We start from the raw sequence: 17029 nt of genomic DNA, 5'->3' as shown, positions 1-17029 counted from the left end.
TTTTCCAGGCGGCAGCTGAACAATGGGTCCTCTGCGCTGCAGACCCCCTATCTGTGTAATCCCATTACAAGACAAAGCAGGACCTCATGAATAGTCAGTTTCTACTTCAGTATCACTTGACTCTCATCAGTACAATTGGAAACTATACATGCAAGGAAAATAAATGTATTAAAGTAACCAAGGCTCAGTAGTTCTGGTCAATCATCAGTACAGTTTTACCATGTGTAAGCAAGGAAGGTAAAAGTATGAAAAGTAACTAAAAGACAATGAAGAACTGAAAAGTAACTAAAGATTACAAAGTAACTAGAGTCTATAAGACTCAAATCTTACAATGTAAAGCAGAATTGTAGTTAATGGGCTAAACTATACAAAACCACTGGTTTAGTCTTTTAAACAGCTACCATGCTGTGACAGCGGACACTGTGTACATACTGGCTGAATAAAAGGCAAAATCACATTCTGTATACAAGCAGAGGGTTGAGATGGAAAATTACAGCGTTTCTAGTATGAAGTGTTACAAATAGTTTTGTGATATGAAAATTGTACATCTGTTGAGGCTATCTCACTTCCAGCAGATCGAAGGGGGAGGACTTCACAAGCTGTTATCCTTCACTATAACTGCTTGTCTTGTCCTTGACAGCGTAGTGTTAGGTACTTTCCTTAGTTAGATAGATATTGATTAGAGATCTGTTGTATTAGAAGATGTTAGTGTAGCCAGGATGTCTTCCTCAGGCTGTTAAATGCAAGGTTAGTTAAAGCAGAGAAAGGCTGCCGTCAGGGATAAATGTTATTATGACGGTAAAAGTGACCATAATATTTGTCTTAATGTGTAATGTTATGTCAAATTGTTTTAGATACACACCACGAAAACAACAGCCACACACCTTGACTTTTCCTCATGTTTTGGCTAACGTTACAGCCAGCTGCAAAGAGAGACGTCTCGTTTGACGTTTCTGTGGAGCAGGGGGCGAGCCAACTAAGTGATGATATTGTATAGCAATTCTTGGTTCGGGGTCTTGCTTCTTCCGGGCTGCTTGGGCAGCCTGGGGGTTGGAAGATCTCTGGACTTGTAATGTTAATTTTGCCTGTGACCCTTTGAATAAACCAGCACAGTTATATTTTTTATATATCCAAGTGGTCTGTGTCGTCCCTCTGAGTTCCTGGTTTGAAAGGACCGGACGTGGCTTTATGATAGAATTAAGCCTTTAGTAGGTAGAATTGCACATCTCAGTCGAAGCAACCGCTTTAAAGTGCAATGCACACAGGACATCACTGAGGTCTTTTCCTGAGTTCATCACTATCATTTTAAAAAATAAAAGGTTTCACTGTGCTGGATATCTAAGAGGCACCTTGAATCATGTACAAATATATCACAGAGCGAGTGGAAGTTGGGGGTTGAAAGCCCACTTGAATATTCCTGCAATATCACTATCTATCTCTAAATATAGAATACAAAAGATTTAACAGGATTACAGGACAATGATCTGTCAAGAAAAATCATATCCAGCAAAGCAAGTGTGCATAAAGGCATGAAGCCGGCCCCCGAGGCCCTCAGTAGATTCCAAGCATCCGCTGTCTGTGCTGATGCCCAAGAATGTTCCAGTGATAACATGAGGAATTAATTTTATGCACATTTAAGATAGCCCCCCCCCACCCTCCTTTTTATGCTTCAGCCAACATGAGTCTTCCTGTTTTCCCAGTAAGTAGATAACACCATGAAAGTCCTTCAACATTCCATGCAAGCTGTGACACAGCATACAAAAAGAGCAACATGACCAGGACAGAGAGATGTTTTTAATCTCAGTGCACAAGACTGGACTTTGATATACTGGGTTTTTCTCTGGGCAGATGCATTTGATTAATTTATGTGACTTTTAACATGTTGAAAAACCTTTGTGTTGAAACGTTGTCTGTACATTGTCTGATACATTTGCATGTGATGAAAACGGCATGGCTTGTCAGCTTTCACCCTTTAACTGGTCTTGTGTGTCGCGTCCTATGAAATGTCAATAACTGACTTAATGAATGTTCTATGGGCATGTTAACACTCAAAGCACTTCTCACAATAAAAAAACATTTAGAAAAGCTATGTATTTGGGAAACAAAGTAAAATGTGATGTTTAAATCTTAATGTTGCAATAAAACTGACAAGTTGATCAGAAAACATAAATACTTCCTTTATTGGTTAAGAGATTTTACAACACAACAGTGCTTCAGTACTTTCTGCGGGTATGCATAATGTTTTTGATAATAAATCCATGACATTTTGTATTAATTTGTCAATTATGCATTCAAATGGCAGGTTTTGGCAGTGTTAGAAGTACTCAGATTGTTTACTTAGCCAAAAGTAGCATTACCACAGTGTAAAAATACTCAGTTACAAGTAAAAGTATTAGCATAAAAATATATTTAGAGTACCAAAAATAAAAGTACTCATTATGCAGAATGGCACAGTTTACATTAACCTATATCATTATTGGGCTATAATTATTAATGTATTATTGTGTACATCACATTTAATGTTGCTGCTGGTAAGGGTGGAGCTAGTGTTATACCTTATATGCTTATAATTTTAAGTACTTCACATACTGCTGGGTAGCTTGTGAATTTTACACCAATGATCAATAGTCTTATGATTATACCGTGTTTTATTAATCTCATTCAGTAAAGTAACCAGTAGCTAAAGTTATCAAATAAATGTAGTGAAAACAAAGTACAATGTTTTTCTCTGAAATGTAGTGAGGTCAAGGTACGAAGTAACAGAAAATGAAAGTACTCAAGTAATGTACAGATACCTCAAAATTGTAAATAAGTACAGTACTTGAGTAAGTGTACCTAGTTACTTTCCACCTCTGGTCCTTTGCAAAGCCAATCCATCAGTTTAAATCTACAGGGTTCACATTTAACAAAAGTTTAATACACCCTAAAATGTGAAAACTACACAAATCACAATAGCTCTCTAAAATTTTAGTGATTTCTGCAACACTATTCTTTGCTTCAGTGCATCAGGGATAACTGACTATGTTTTAATGTTTTACATATTTATCTAAATAAACTGAAAATCCTTATAAAATAAATTGACATCCTTTAGCTTTATTAACAGTTCTGCACTGAATCTGCGTAGAGTCGACGCCGTAGGCCGCTACGCCGTTGTGAGCATGTATAGGCCGACTTGTACCTGGTGTGTGTGTTGCCCTGAAATTACACCACCAAAACATTAGTTTGCGGTGGGGTTTCTTTGCCACTTACTCACAATGGTGACTGAAACTGAGCTAGTCATGCTCGAGTTAAAACTAACAGATGCTGAACAGCAGTTATTTTTACTGAAATTAGGGCAACACAGATAAGAGGGAAGAGGTCGATGGTCTGTACGACCATTGAACCACCTGAGGCAGAACGAGGGGGACGAGTGTGGCGCGACATGCAGTTTCATTTCTGTAGAGGTGCACATTAGGCTAGGTACGCAGAGCCATAAATCAAGCTTAATACTTTTGTCCATTAATTATGATATCATGGTAGTACAGCGACATGATCAAAATAATAGTAGTAAAGAGTGAAATTAAGAAAACAACAAAAATGTATGACAGGTTTCAACAGTGGTATTAACAGGATGAGGACAGCTGCGGAAAGGTCAACACAGAAGTCGGGTGACTGTGAGAAGGGCTGCGATGCTAGAGAGGACGGGGTGTAAACCAGCAGAACTGGCCCGTGACGAACAGTGTTCCCTGTTCTGGCCAATACAGGCTGCATATGCCATTACATGAGGGATATAGTGCTGCTCATGGACCCCATGAAACAGGTGAGCCAGGGGACCTTTGGCAAACACAGCCACATCCTCACCTCCATGAGTCTCAGAGGACAGAGGTACAGCTGCCTGGGCCAGGTAGTTGTTTTCCTCTGAAAGGAAGTGATGCAGAGAGACGTTGTAATGTCAGTGATGATAATGGTAACCACTTCTTATTGGCCAAGTATGTTACACAGACAAGGACTTTGTCTCCGGTACAGAACTGAGGCAGCCAACTCTCATACACACACACACACACACACACACACACACCGATGGCGGCTCTGCTCTGGCCATCAGGAGCATCTTGGGGTTCATTGTCAGCATATATTACTGATAACGTAGTCCAACCTGGTGACTAAACGATATTACTTACTGTAGTCAATAGTAGAGACGTTCTCCCTCACACCGTTGACAATTTTGTAACCTGGTCCGTTCCCATATAAGATGGCGGTGTAGGGCTTCTGATCAATATCACTCAAAAAAGGTGACAGACCTGTGGTTGAAGGCAGAGCATTAGGTGTTATTATCACACCAGATGGAAAGTTTCAGTTACAGCACTACAAGTTAAATGATACAACAAAAATATACAGTAGTATTTAATACTAGATGTGCATGATCATTACCTACCAAAAATTGGGTTTCCTCTGGGTGTGTAGCCTCCGAAGCTGAACGTGTGAGAGTGGTCAGCAGTAACTACAGTCAGTGTATCATGGATACTGGTCAGGAGATCTGCACGACTGACTGCCCGGTCCAATTCCACAGCCTCATGCAGAGCTTGCTTAGCCTTACCCTCATGGTGTCCATGGTCAATACGTCCTCCTAAATGAGGGGAAATATATTAGATAGCAATTAGACCTTTTCATTTGAAGCTGTTTGGCTAAAAGGGACACAGTGCAATAACAAAACATACTTGTAAACAGTTTTTCTTCAAAGGCATTAATGGCGCTGTGCTCAATTGAATACATGAAAACTACAGAAGAAGTGTGAAGAATGGAAAAAGCTTGAGAGCACTGTGTTTGAAACATACTGACTCTCGGTCAGTCTGGTTGAACAATTGCATGTGTTTGCAAAAACACCCGCCCTTTTTATTCTGCCTGGTGTGCAAAAGTGTGAAAGCCGTCACTTTCAAGTTCTCTTTTTCATTTTTCACACAACTACACCTATCACTTTTTTATTTGTGCACCATGAATGCCTTTGAGAGACTATCTGAAAGCGTGTGCAGTTCTACCCATTTGTAAGAGTCATTTACATCAAGACTACAGACAAATCTGGAAAGGAGTGTGAAGCGCACTGGACTAACTCAGTAGACCAGTCTGACAGACCTTGATGAAATTGGCAAGCAAAACATGACTGTAAAATTTCACCATGACAGACTAACCTTCTACAAGCAGGTAAAATCCACTGGGGTTCTTCCTCAGGATCTTGATGGCCACCTCCACCATCTCTGTCAGCGAAGGATCAGTCTCTGTGTTCCTCTCCAAATCATATGTCATATCTAAAGGTTCAAAGAGACCTGGTGCAACAAAAGACACGGCTCAAGGAGGTATAGATCATTACATGGGCAAAATAAGCTGAGAGAATACACTTACTGCCCTTCATTCACACTTGAATTAGATGAAACCAGAAACTCACCCAGTAAGTAGTCCACTTTGTCAGGGTTCAGCGATAAGAGCTGCTTTTTATTCCATACGTAATGGCCTTTCTGCACAGTAAAAAAAAAGACATAAATAAACCCCTAAATATGTAAATGTTATTGGCAAGATAAAATGGGAAGCAGAGAAGTGAGAGGAGCAGAGGGAAGAAGATGAGAAATTTACTTTGTCTTTCATTCTGTCAGTCCACTCCTGCACCAGGTTTCTCCCGTCATTCCGTGTGCCGTTGTGCTTTCCAATTTTGGGGTACTCTACATCCGATGTGTTTTTGGGAAACATAAATTTCCTTCCTCCACCCATAATCACCTGAAAAGCCACAGAATAGAAAAGAACATCACAATCTGAATCCCAACCACTTTAATAGAAAGCAGTGTTACAAAAAAAGACGAGAACAAATAGAACTTTGTTGCCATACTAGTTATAAAATCTGGATAATGCAGTGTTCATACAAAAGCAGGTTAACAAGCAGGCATTCAATAAAGTGTTTGTTACCTATTTGTGAAGCTGCAAATTACTTCCTTAATTAATATTTCTTTAATAATCGTTTGTTTGGGAGACAATTCGCTGTAAACAGCAAATGTGAGCTTGACTCTCCTTTGACCATGAATCTCTACACTAAATTTCCTGGCAAGTTCTCCACTCACATCAATGTTGGGAATGTTTTCGAAGAGTTGTCTGGCGATATCCTTGCAGCCGTCCTGCAGTGCTTCAGCTGGCATCTCATTGTCAGAGTACCAGTCTCTGTTCACAGAATGGGCGTAAGCAGCACTGGGAGTGGCATGGTTCACACGCGTCGTAGTCACTATTCCCACAGACTTGCCTGTGATGTACATGCACAGACAGCTGTTTGAATTAAGACTAAGTGGGAGGATAATAAGACAAAGAGGGAATTTTCCAGTATAATGACTTTTAGATAATACACACCCTCATATTAGCTTTGGACCTGGAATCATCAATCAATCATTAGTCTTACTCTTTATTGCCAAGTATATTAAGATACAAGGAATATGATTCCAGTTCATTGGTCCCCAGTGTACACCAAAAAAATAGAATAAAAACATAGTAAAAGACAGAATAACAAGTAAAAAATGTAAAAAATCTCGGAGCCAATCCTGGCCGAATCGGGCGAAGGCGGGGTGCACCCTGGAGAGGTCGCCAATCCATCGCAGTCTTGTTATACATATAAATGAATTAATTGTTCATCAGAGCGACGGCCCGGGACAAGAAACCGTTAGGAGTTCAACAAGTTTGTGACCAGGGTATGTTGGCTTCAAGCATACGTCAGGTTTACTTTGCCTCTGTGAAGTGTTGAGGGGCACAGGTCTTCTCTGCCCTTCTCTTGATCCGTGAGGTGTACAGGTCCTCCATGGAGAGCAGGCTGGCACGGATGATCTTTTCTGCAGTCCTGGCTGTTCCTTGGAGTCTGTTCCTGTCCTGTTTGGTTGCTGAGCCAAACCAGACAGTGATTGATGAGCAGAGAACAGACTCAGCAATTCCTTTGTAGAACTGTTTCAGCAGCTGTTATGCATATTGTTGCATGGAACGAGGACACTTTGGATTTTTTAAATTTGGTCAGATTACAGCTACCAGTACCTCCTTTAAGGGAGTTATGGCTACATTAAGGAGAAAAAGTCAGAACCTAACATTTCAATTACGTAGAAGCAACTGTAAATCATGTGAAAAACATCTAATGTAAAATAGATCTATAATATTTTTATTGTACATTGCAAGTTTGTTGTTAAGTCAAGGTCCATCCTAGAGGATGGATTGGGCCACATATTCCTGTCCGAACCCAACCCGTGCCCAAGGGTGTGGCACCTGAACCCGACCCACATGTGGCAAGCTTATAGCATATAATGTCTGAGTTGTACGGTGTCTTTCTTTCATGGTTGAAATACAGGTATTTCCCCCATTGCGGGATTCATTATGGGAGTAATATTCTTGTCCTTGACTTCTTGATCTCTCTCGAATACTATATTCTGTCTTGTTCTTAGGTATTTTTGATCTGTTCTCAGGGATTAATTGTGGGAGGATCATTCTTCTTCTTGATTATCTCTCAAATACTATATTCGGTCTGGTTTTTGGTACTTTGGAATTTGTTTCTCAAGATATGTGTGTGGTGTCTGTTCCTACGGTGTTTTGTTGCTGCTCTCTATTGCTGCTGGAACACAGGAATTTCCCCATTGTGGGATCAATAAAGTCCTACCTACCTACTTTTCCCCTTATCGTTAAATGAAGCAGACATCTGAGTGATCCAGCAAGTGTAGCCTAAAGTTTGACCTACTTGTGTGAAACTGACCCAAATCCAAACATAATTTCTGAATTTCTGTCCAGATACTAGTGGGTCCTGTCAGACTCAGTTCAGGTGTCCACACCCTAGTCCGTCCCCGCCAGAAAATGTTGATATTACTCAGCCTTAGAAAACAGCCGTTTTAAGGGTAAAGTCCACCAATGAGTAGCGCAGAGTTTTACATAAATGCTTTTTCTCTAATAAATAGTCTTGGTGTAAAAATTAAAACAAGGTAGAGCCAGCAGAAAACAGTCATGTAAAATGACCTGATGAAAAAACACTTGTCCGTTTGTATTTGCTTTGTGCAGGAGGTCAGTTGCTACCTGCCATATTCCCAGAGGAATGATTAGATTTCTCATTATCTGATTCCCTGACCCCACACACATGCTCACACACACCTACCCTGTCCCTATCGCCGCCCTCTGAAAATCCAGGGTACTCATTCCTTTCACATCTCTATTTTCTTTTCTGTGGTGCTTTTTATTTTTGCACGTGTTCAAGCAGATTGCCTAACACGTTTATGTATCCTTGGAGCATAAACAAACATTCTTCAAGAGAATCAAATGTAATGACTCAAAGCTGGTCAGATTCCACGCTTTTGGTCAAAACTGTATGAGACTCTTTGTTGTGGTCGAGCTATGTGAATACAGCATGGAAGCCAAACATGAACACTACAAACCCCTTGAAATCAGAACACAGGCACGTCAGGGTTTCGCAATTTAAAAAAACATTTTTTAATGAGAATTGAGAGCATCTTGACCAGCTGCATCACTGTCTGTCTGGTACAGCAGCACTACTGCTATGGACCGCAAGCACCTGCAGAGAGTGGTAAGGACTGTGGAGAAGATCACCAGGACTCCACTGCCCTCTCTGCAGAGCATTTACCACCGCAGGGTGCATAGGAAAGCTGCCTCCATCCTCAAGGACCCCACCCAGCCCCAGCACGGACTGTTCACGCCCCCACCCTCCTGCCGGATGTTCAGAAGTGTGAAATGCAGGACCTCTAGACTGAAAAACTCTTTCTTTCCCTCTGCCATCAAACTCCTAAACAGCTGACAGGAGTTTATTACCAGTTGATACGTCATGTACTGTCGACCTGTACTGTTTACATTCTCAGTCTGCACATGTGTAATTGCACAGACTGTTGACTGCTGCACATGCAGCTTCCATGTAGCATACATTCTCTTATTATATTCTTATTATATTTCTGCATTTGCTGCTTAAAGTGCCTTAGATTTTGTGTTACTTATTTATCTACTTTATATTTCATTTGTATTTTGTGGCATTCATGTGGACGGCAAAGTAAGAATTTCATTGTACAGGGAAACACGTTTCCTAACTGTGCATATGACAAATAAACACTTTGACCTTGACCTTTGAAAAAATACATCAAAAATGACTATTTGGGTCAAGTTAATGTCACTTACACACTGCTCTAAAGCTAAATATGGTTCGAAGGAGTAAAAAATATTAAGTGCATCACTTTCTAAAAAACTTCCAAGTCAGTACTTTGATCAAGTTGTCTGCCGAGTATTCCCACCTCATATATTAACACACCATTATCTACAGGTTCCCTCGAGCATGAAATGTGTAATATAATTTACAAACAACTGGAAAATGTAAATTCTGAAACCTGCCAACAAAGAAAAGTCCAAGTTAAGTTATGTCTGTTTAATGTAACTCTACCTGTGTCCTTAGCCCATCTGAGGATGGAGGTGACCTCATTGCCTTTTGTAGTGTTACACTGGAATCGGACAGCAGCTGCGCTCACGCCCACTGTGCCCTCATTGGCCTTGACACCGCACAGGAATGCTGTGGCAGTGCCAGCACTGTCTGCCACTTGTGCATTAGTGTTGTATGTCTGCAGAGACACAGGCCGTTAACATGTGGTCAGAATCCATATATCACATGAGACTGTTTAGTCATCTTGATAATGCTTCTAATGGGGAGTTTGTGTGATGTGGTTGGTTTGGACATGTCACCAACTGATTGGATGTTGTCCTCCTACAATAACAAGAAGTCTGAAATATTTTAGGGAGTTCAATGATAAAGTTGCTGTTTTATTTATTGTCAACAAAACCTTTGAAGCAAGCAAAACCACCACTCTTTTGTCTATCTCTCAATATGCTTTATCTTTATAAAAGGCTTAGTGAAATAGCTGGGCGCTGTAGGTTTTGTAAACACTACTCAGACAGGAGGAAATAGCACGTTTATTGGAGACTATTTCCAGCCATGGACTAATACACATTTGGACCATTCCTTAAATCCAGCTTCTCAAATATTTGCATTTCCTGCTTTGTTTTGCATCACTGTAAATAAAATATCTTTATGCTTTAGACTGTTGGTCAGAGAAAACAGGCAGTTTTTACAGATCATCTTGTGCTATGGGAACTGATGGTGTGCATTTTTACAGTTATCTGTCATTTTGTGGAATAAATAATTAACAATGAAATAACCAATAGATTAATCAGTAATGAAAATGATTGTTACGTATTACAGCAGGACAGATGTTTTGGCTGTAGCTTAAGTTAATGTGTGTTTCTGTTTGTTTACACTACGTAGCAAGGTATTTTCATGGCTTGCTGGCTGATGTGTGCACAGATCTCTACACATTGGCAAAACTGACTTCACATGATTTATATCAGTTGATGTTCAGCCTCCAGTTTTTGTTTCTGTTTTTTTTATGCACAATTTTATGGATGGCTTAGACAACAGGTTGTTTTATTACAGGAAAATTCAGGTATATGTCAACCTGGTGTATGTTCCATAGATCAAATCAAATCAAATCAAATTTTATTTGTATAGCGCCAAATCACAACAAAAGTCATCTCAGGACACTTTACAAAGTAAGGTCTAGACCTTACTGTTATCAATATTATTACATAGGGAAAACCCAACAAACCCCCCTTGAGCAAGCACTTGGCGACAGTGGGGAGGAAAAACTCCCTTTAACGGAAGAAACCTCCGACAGACCCCGGCTCTTGGTGGGCGGCCTTCTGCCTCGACCGGTTGGGGTGAGTGGATAGAGGAGAGACAAAAGAAGAAAAGCAACAAGACACAACAATCAAACACTGATCAGGTCGATGTGGCCGGTGACTGCTCGTCAGAGACATAGAGCTCCAGGGCCAGGGCAACCTGCAGAAAGGTACAGGGAGAGAGAGAGAGGACACACTACGGGAAGAGCAGGAGGGGAGGGGAAAGAAACTCAGAGCATCATGGGGCCCCCAGCAGCCTAGGCCTATAGCAGCATAACTAAGGGAGGGCTCAGGGTCACCTGATCCAGCCCTAAGTATAAGCTTTATCAAAAAGGAACGTCTTAAGTCTAATCTTAAAGGTAGAGAGGGTGTCCGCCTCCTGAACTGAGACTGGGAGTTGGTTCCATAGGAGAGGAGCTTGATAGTTAAAGGCTCTGCCTCCCATTCTGCTTCTGTGGACTCTAGGAACCACAAGTAAACCTGCACTCTGAGAGTGAAGTGCTCTGTTAGGATGATAAGGCTCTACGAGGTCTTTATGATACAATGGAGCCTTGTTATTAAGGGCTTTGTATGTTAGGAGAAGGATTTTAAATTCTATTCTGACTTTTACAGGGAGCCAGTGGAGAGAAGCTAATATGGGAGAGATATGATCTCTCTTGCTAGTTCCTGTCAGTACTCTGGCTGCAGCATTTTGGATTAACTGGAGGCTTTTTAGGGAACTATTGGGACATCCTGATAGTAAAGAGTTACAGTAGTCCAGCCTGGAAGTAACAAATGCATGGGCCAGTTTTTCAGCATCACTTTGAGACAGGATGCTCCTGATTTTTGCAATATTGCGCAGGTGAAAGATCCAGGTCAATTTAGTACAACTCAGTGTCATAATCGCCATATTTATAGGAAATACACCAGGTTGAAATACATCAAAATTTCCTTTAACTAGGGTTATTTCAGTCCTTTAACACCTGTTCCATATGGAGTTCAGGTTTATACAGCAGCATCGTTTTTATAGTGTCTGACTTTTTCATTTTAAGAAAACCCCATTTCCTCTGTATAATCCAAATAGATTCTGTTTGTCATGAGGATTATTACAGCACGCTCTCAGTTTATGTACTGTTAAGTGGTCTGACTGCTTTTCTCATTGTGTTCCACATAGAGGCATTACTTTGCTCTTGTCATCCTACCCTGATATGAATTTAAATGATATTTTTTTAAAAGTGATAAGGAAATATTTATGTCAGATTGAAAGATTGAGGTCTATGATGCACAAAAATAACTGGATCAGGTTCTGGCTACAAAGACAATATTTGTTTCTGGATAAAGTAATTGCTGGTTTTGGTTTGGAATATTTTTGTGAGAAAGGAAAATACAGATTATTGCCACATGCATCCTTTAGCTGATACATATAACATGGTAATTGCCAGTGTTTTGCAGGCTGGGGTATAAATAATCAAACTATTCTATGATTTCTGGACATTTATTTTATCAAATCTGTAACATACAGACTGTGATGTGGCACAGTGACCTTGTTGAGGGTTACAGGTTTTGTAAGGAAGCCATAATGGTTACAGCAATACATTGTCCTGTATAGTATGATAAAATAAACAACTCAAACCTTGGCCAAAGATACAAAAGGGAACTTGTCCATCTCCAGCTGCGTCTCTTCTCCCATCTGTCCGTTCAGCTGACCCTTCAGTATTCGAGCAGCCGTCACTGTGGGGATGCCCATTCCTAAAGACAAAAAGCAGGTTGAATACTAGGACTGTGTTCCTCTTCACTCAGCGCAGGAAAGAACTGACTGCACATGAGAAAACTGCCATGTTTAATTCACTGCTGTGCTCAGTTTGCAACATAAGAAAGAGTTTTGTTTTCTTTGACATTGTAGAGTAAGACAACCGCTGTAAAGTAAAACATTTTCTTAGATACAAATTGCTTCAAAAACCCATAGAAAAAGGAGAAAAAAGACAAAGGATTAAATGCATACGCTTTAGGTCACATGAGGACCAATGCAGTGTCTTTTCTACACTAAATACCTGACTGTCATCTTACCAAAACTTGTATCGTACACTGGAAGTACAACAAATTGTCAAAAAATACTTTTTAGTTTAATCACTGTCAGGTCTGTTAGGTCTGCAGAAGACCTGAGGCTAAGAGGCACACGGTGTTTATTTTGTACCTTACTCTCATTACTTTTACAGAATTTATGTGAGTTTCCTGGTATAAATTTGACAATGTCTGGAAAAGATTATCCAGTTGGACAATCATTCCTTTTTGTGAGATGCTGTTATGTTCAAACTACGATAACATTCTGAGAGGCACAAGACTGATATATCGTGTCTGTACTGTAGTTCAAACAGCAGGAGCAGAGGCCCGATGGAGGAATAAAGTTAATGTGCAACCAATGAGTGAACCAGCCCAGCTCACTGATTTGGAGGCAACACAGCTGCTTTGTTTGCTACCATTCCTTCACTTCGCATGTTAGCAAACATTTGAACAATCTTGTTTATTTCCCGTTGGATTACTAGATCACCTCTAACATCATTTCAGTTTAAATAAAACTATTGGCTTGGCTGGGTTGTTCATAATTAATTCTATGCTGTCAAATTGTCTGCACTGACAGTTTTGAGTGTTTAGGGATGAGGTTAATGGAAATAATTCCCTAAGCAGCAAGGTTCCCTTCCATCTTTAAATGGTTTTACACAATCTGAGGGATATTTTCATCATTTCTTGCCATAAATCAAGATGTAAAAATCATGGTGTTACCATCTCCAAGGAAGAGGATCAGATTCTTTGCTTTGTTATTGAGCGGTTGCAGCTTCAGAGCGTTCTTCAGCGTCTCCTGGGCCCATTCATTCCAAAACTTAGGATCCTTCTCTTGCTCTGTAAGGCAATAAACATCAAATACAGGTTTGTCTGGAGAAATGTGAAGTATAGTAAAGTTGGATCAGAGAGAATTGCTTCACACAGAGACATATTGTATTATTGACTGTGTTGTTTTTGAGAGCTGTTGGCCACTGTAACCCCAACACATGCTACAACTGAACTCAAACAAGTAGTTGATTCATTTGCTAGTTGAAAATAAACTGGTTACAGTTTTGAAGACCCTTTAGTGGCTTAGTTGATTTCTTTTAACAAAAAAGTGCAAAAAATTATGTCGTTCCAACTTCACAAATTTCAACATTTGCTGGTTTCCTTAGGGTTCTAGGACAGAGAACTGAATCTCTTTGTGTTTCTGACATTTGTTCAGACAAAACTAGACATCATTTTAGCTTCTGGGGAAGTGTGATGGATATGTTTCAGTTTTCTGATCATTTAGAGACCAAATTATGCATAATTCATTTTTTTTTTAAATCTGTTCATTCATCAAGAAAATTGTCGTTACTTGCAGCCCTAACTGGTGCCTTCTACAGGGCGGCAGGAGGGTCATCTTTGAAAAAAATGTATGCAATAAATAAACAATATTTGATTTGCTATTTTCTGTAAAGAAAAACAGGAATTCTAGTTGGATAAATAAACATTCTTGAAAACATCTAAATATTCTCCTACAACCTTGAAAACCTCCAGTGTGTGCTAAATATCTCCTGACAACTTTGTGTGTGTGCATGTGTGTATGGCAAATGACTAACAACACAGTAACTTACCAGGGAACAGTGGCTTCCCCAGGCTGCCTAAGATCATACACAAGCAAAGGCTGAGTAGGGCTGTGACCTTCATGTTGTCGTCTCCGTGTGGCTGGGGTGTTACTCTAGACTAGACAGCCGTAACATGTCACTTTGAGAAGCTAAGGAATCCTGTCTGCAGCCACCTCACTGCTAAGGGAGAAAAGGGACACACACTGGTATTTAAGTCTGTGTCATCTTGTCACACATTGGCATACCGGTAATTTACTCTGTGACGCTACGGGTTAATAACAGACTTCTTGCTCATGCTGTAATGCTGCAATACCCACTTTTTATAAGTCACCAATATAACCAGAGGCTTGTCTTATTGAGACAACCCCACTGGGATATTAGTTCTTTACTTAGTGTGACCTTAACTGAAACTGTGGTAAGAAGTGGTAATATTACTCATTCCCTTCTCTCACATGTGCGTGAGGAAGCACAAAGCAACAGAAAAGGACAGCCTACCATCTGTTTCCATTTCATCAGAACTGTGTTTCCTTGTTGTTCTCTCAGTCCGCCATCAGGCTTCACAGCAGAAACAAAAGGAAAGCTTGGTAAAGTTAAGCTTGAGGCTAAGCTGTGAATATAAGTGGTCACGACAGGGGCCCTTATGGATCCTGGCCAGTTAGCTTTCATCTGTAATTATCCACACCCTCCTCCTTTCTTCACCGGGGTTTACAGTCAAGGTCATTTTAATGGGATTGAGCTCCATAGCACTGAAAGGTTTAAGGACCATAACAAAGCCGATTAATGCTGAATGACTGAATAAACACTGTTGCACCTGAGAAAAAAAATCAAGATGCTAATACTTAAAAAAATAAAATAAAATCAAGTCTTTCACCTTTAAGGTGCTAACAGGAGACTTTTGATACTTTTTGTGGACTGTGGGCAGGGTTGCATATAAATATGCATGATATCATATCCTCCAACACAAGTCCAGCTTTACATAATCAAATTTCTAATTTATTTGTGTTTCCCATCAAGTCCTGGTGTGTTGTCATCTACAATCCATGTCCCATACCTTTGAAGCACATCCCTCTATATAATGAAATTCCAAACATCTTGCAGTTATTAACCTTGGAAACTATGTCAGGCCTAATCTAGTTGTTCTAGTTTAATAAAAGACAGACAATGCTGAATCAAGCAGGTTACATAAAAGCATCGTGCACCAACCAGTCACATCTCAATGGGTATAATAAGGTAATTGATACAAGGTGACATGCCAGAACACAGTTCTTTTTACCATTCCTCATGAGTCAAATCCTGCCAGGGCCACCTGGAGGCAGGGAACCAGCCAGTCTGCAGGTAAAAAAACAGAGGAGCGCCACCACAAGCACCAGCAGGACCCCAGACAGAGCAGTAGTCAGTATCACATGAAATCCACCTTCAGTCATGGTGCCACCAAGCATTCAGCTGCTCCGCTATATCCAAAACTCAACTTCATCTATCTCAGCCTGAAGCAAGTGCACAGGCACTTAAATGTGTCACTCCAGGAGGTGGCAGCTCCAAAACAGATTAGGCTTTTAAGTAAGCTCATACATGGAAGACTGACAAATATAGGCTGGTCTCTAAAAGACTGTACCCCCCACCCAATCAAAACTTTACTGCTTCACCTCTGGAGATACAAATGGCTGCTTTGTGTGGTTTTCAGATGAACGAGATTGCTCTGTCTTCTCTGCCTCTGCTAACTCTCACTCTGAAGGAACCTCAGCGTTGCTTCTCACGCCATGCTGCGTCTGCCAATTTCTTGCATGCACACAGAATAACTAACATTTCACAGTGATGGGGACAACGTACTCATTTTCCCTCTATTTAAATAAAGATCATTGTTAAGTGTCAGGTTTGCTCAGCCGCTCTGGCCTCCCTCACCTTTCCTACTGTCTCTTGCCCATTAACACTAATCACGTTCACCTGTTCCTCACTCCCTTATCACCAGCTGCACTTGATTAGGTTGCTCACTATATTACCCGGTTTCACTCCTCAGTCCTTTGCCAGTTCTTTCTAGTCTCTAGGCCATTTTTTTCTCCGTGCTGTCTCGTGGTTTTTTTTTTTTGGTATTTATCCCCTAGCCAGCTACTGTTTTGTGTTCTCCCCATGGACTGTTCCTCCGGACCGTGGCTCCACTCTCCCCTCCCAGGCAGGTCAATGCTCAGTCGCCTATCTGTTCCACTATTGCCTTCATCTCTCTGTCTCCACCTTCAATAGCCACCATCCCCACCGACCAGCCCAGGAGTGACCCAGCCTACGCAGCTCGGCCCAGCTCTCAATCTCCTTGCCTCCTGCTGTTGGTCAAACACCCGGCTACTACTCATCGACAGGACTACGCACTATTTCCCTCTGTGCATTTTGTTATTTCTCCTCATCACTGTACATAATAAATCACTGCTTGCATCGAAGTCAGCTACCTGGGTCCGCCTCTTTCTCGTTCGCACACTAACTGGTGCGAACGGCACATAACAGAACGAACTGGCCAACATGGATCCTGCCGGCTCCGGTGCAAGCGGCTGGTCACCTCAGTCATCTCAGGACGCACTCATGGACCAGATTGCTCAGGCACTGCAGCAACAGCACAAGGACATCGCAGCACTAACTCAGCAGGTAGCACAACTCTCTGCCATTCTATCACCTCCACACGTTTCCTCTGCTACATTTTCACAGGCTCCGCC

General features: G+C 40.9%; 1 protein-coding gene across 3 annotated transcripts in view; it reads right to left on the bottom strand.

The window, feature by feature from the left end:
* Positions 1-2784: 2784 nt before the first annotated feature.
* Positions 2785-17029, bottom strand: part of alpl (alkaline phosphatase, biomineralization associated) — an 18766-nt gene continuing 4521 nt past the window's right edge. The window contains exons 2-12 of one of the 3 annotated variants that reach the window (XM_020613570.1): positions 14343-14513; positions 13465-13581; positions 12317-12432; positions 9416-9590; positions 6084-6259; positions 5605-5745; positions 5420-5489; positions 5166-5300; positions 4415-4606; positions 4161-4280; positions 2785-3897 (exon numbers count right to left, since the gene is read on the bottom strand). In XM_020613570.1, the coding sequence (XP_020469226.1) occupies positions 3632-3897; positions 4161-4280; positions 4415-4606; positions 5166-5300; positions 5420-5489; positions 5605-5745; positions 6084-6259; positions 9416-9590; positions 12317-12432; positions 13465-13581; positions 14343-14415 (1581 nt within the window). In that variant the 5' untranslated portion in view covers positions 14416-14513 and the 3' untranslated portion in view covers positions 2785-3631. The remainder of the gene's footprint in view (positions 3898-4160; positions 4281-4414; positions 4607-5165; positions 5301-5419; positions 5490-5604; positions 5746-6083; positions 6260-9415; positions 9591-12316; positions 12433-13464; positions 13582-14342; positions 14514-17029) is intronic. The other 2 variants (XM_020613645.1, XM_020613727.1) reach the window with 2 other exon arrangements.

The sequence above is a fragment of the Monopterus albus genome, unplaced genomic scaffold (genome assembly GCF_001952655.1).
Source record: "Monopterus albus unplaced genomic scaffold, M_albus_1.0 scaffold1.1, whole genome shotgun sequence".
Taxonomy (NCBI): domain Eukaryota; kingdom Metazoa; phylum Chordata; class Actinopteri; order Synbranchiformes; family Synbranchidae; genus Monopterus; species Monopterus albus.
The sequence above is the reverse complement of the archived record's forward strand: the minus strand, read 5'-3'. Positions and strand labels throughout refer to the sequence as shown.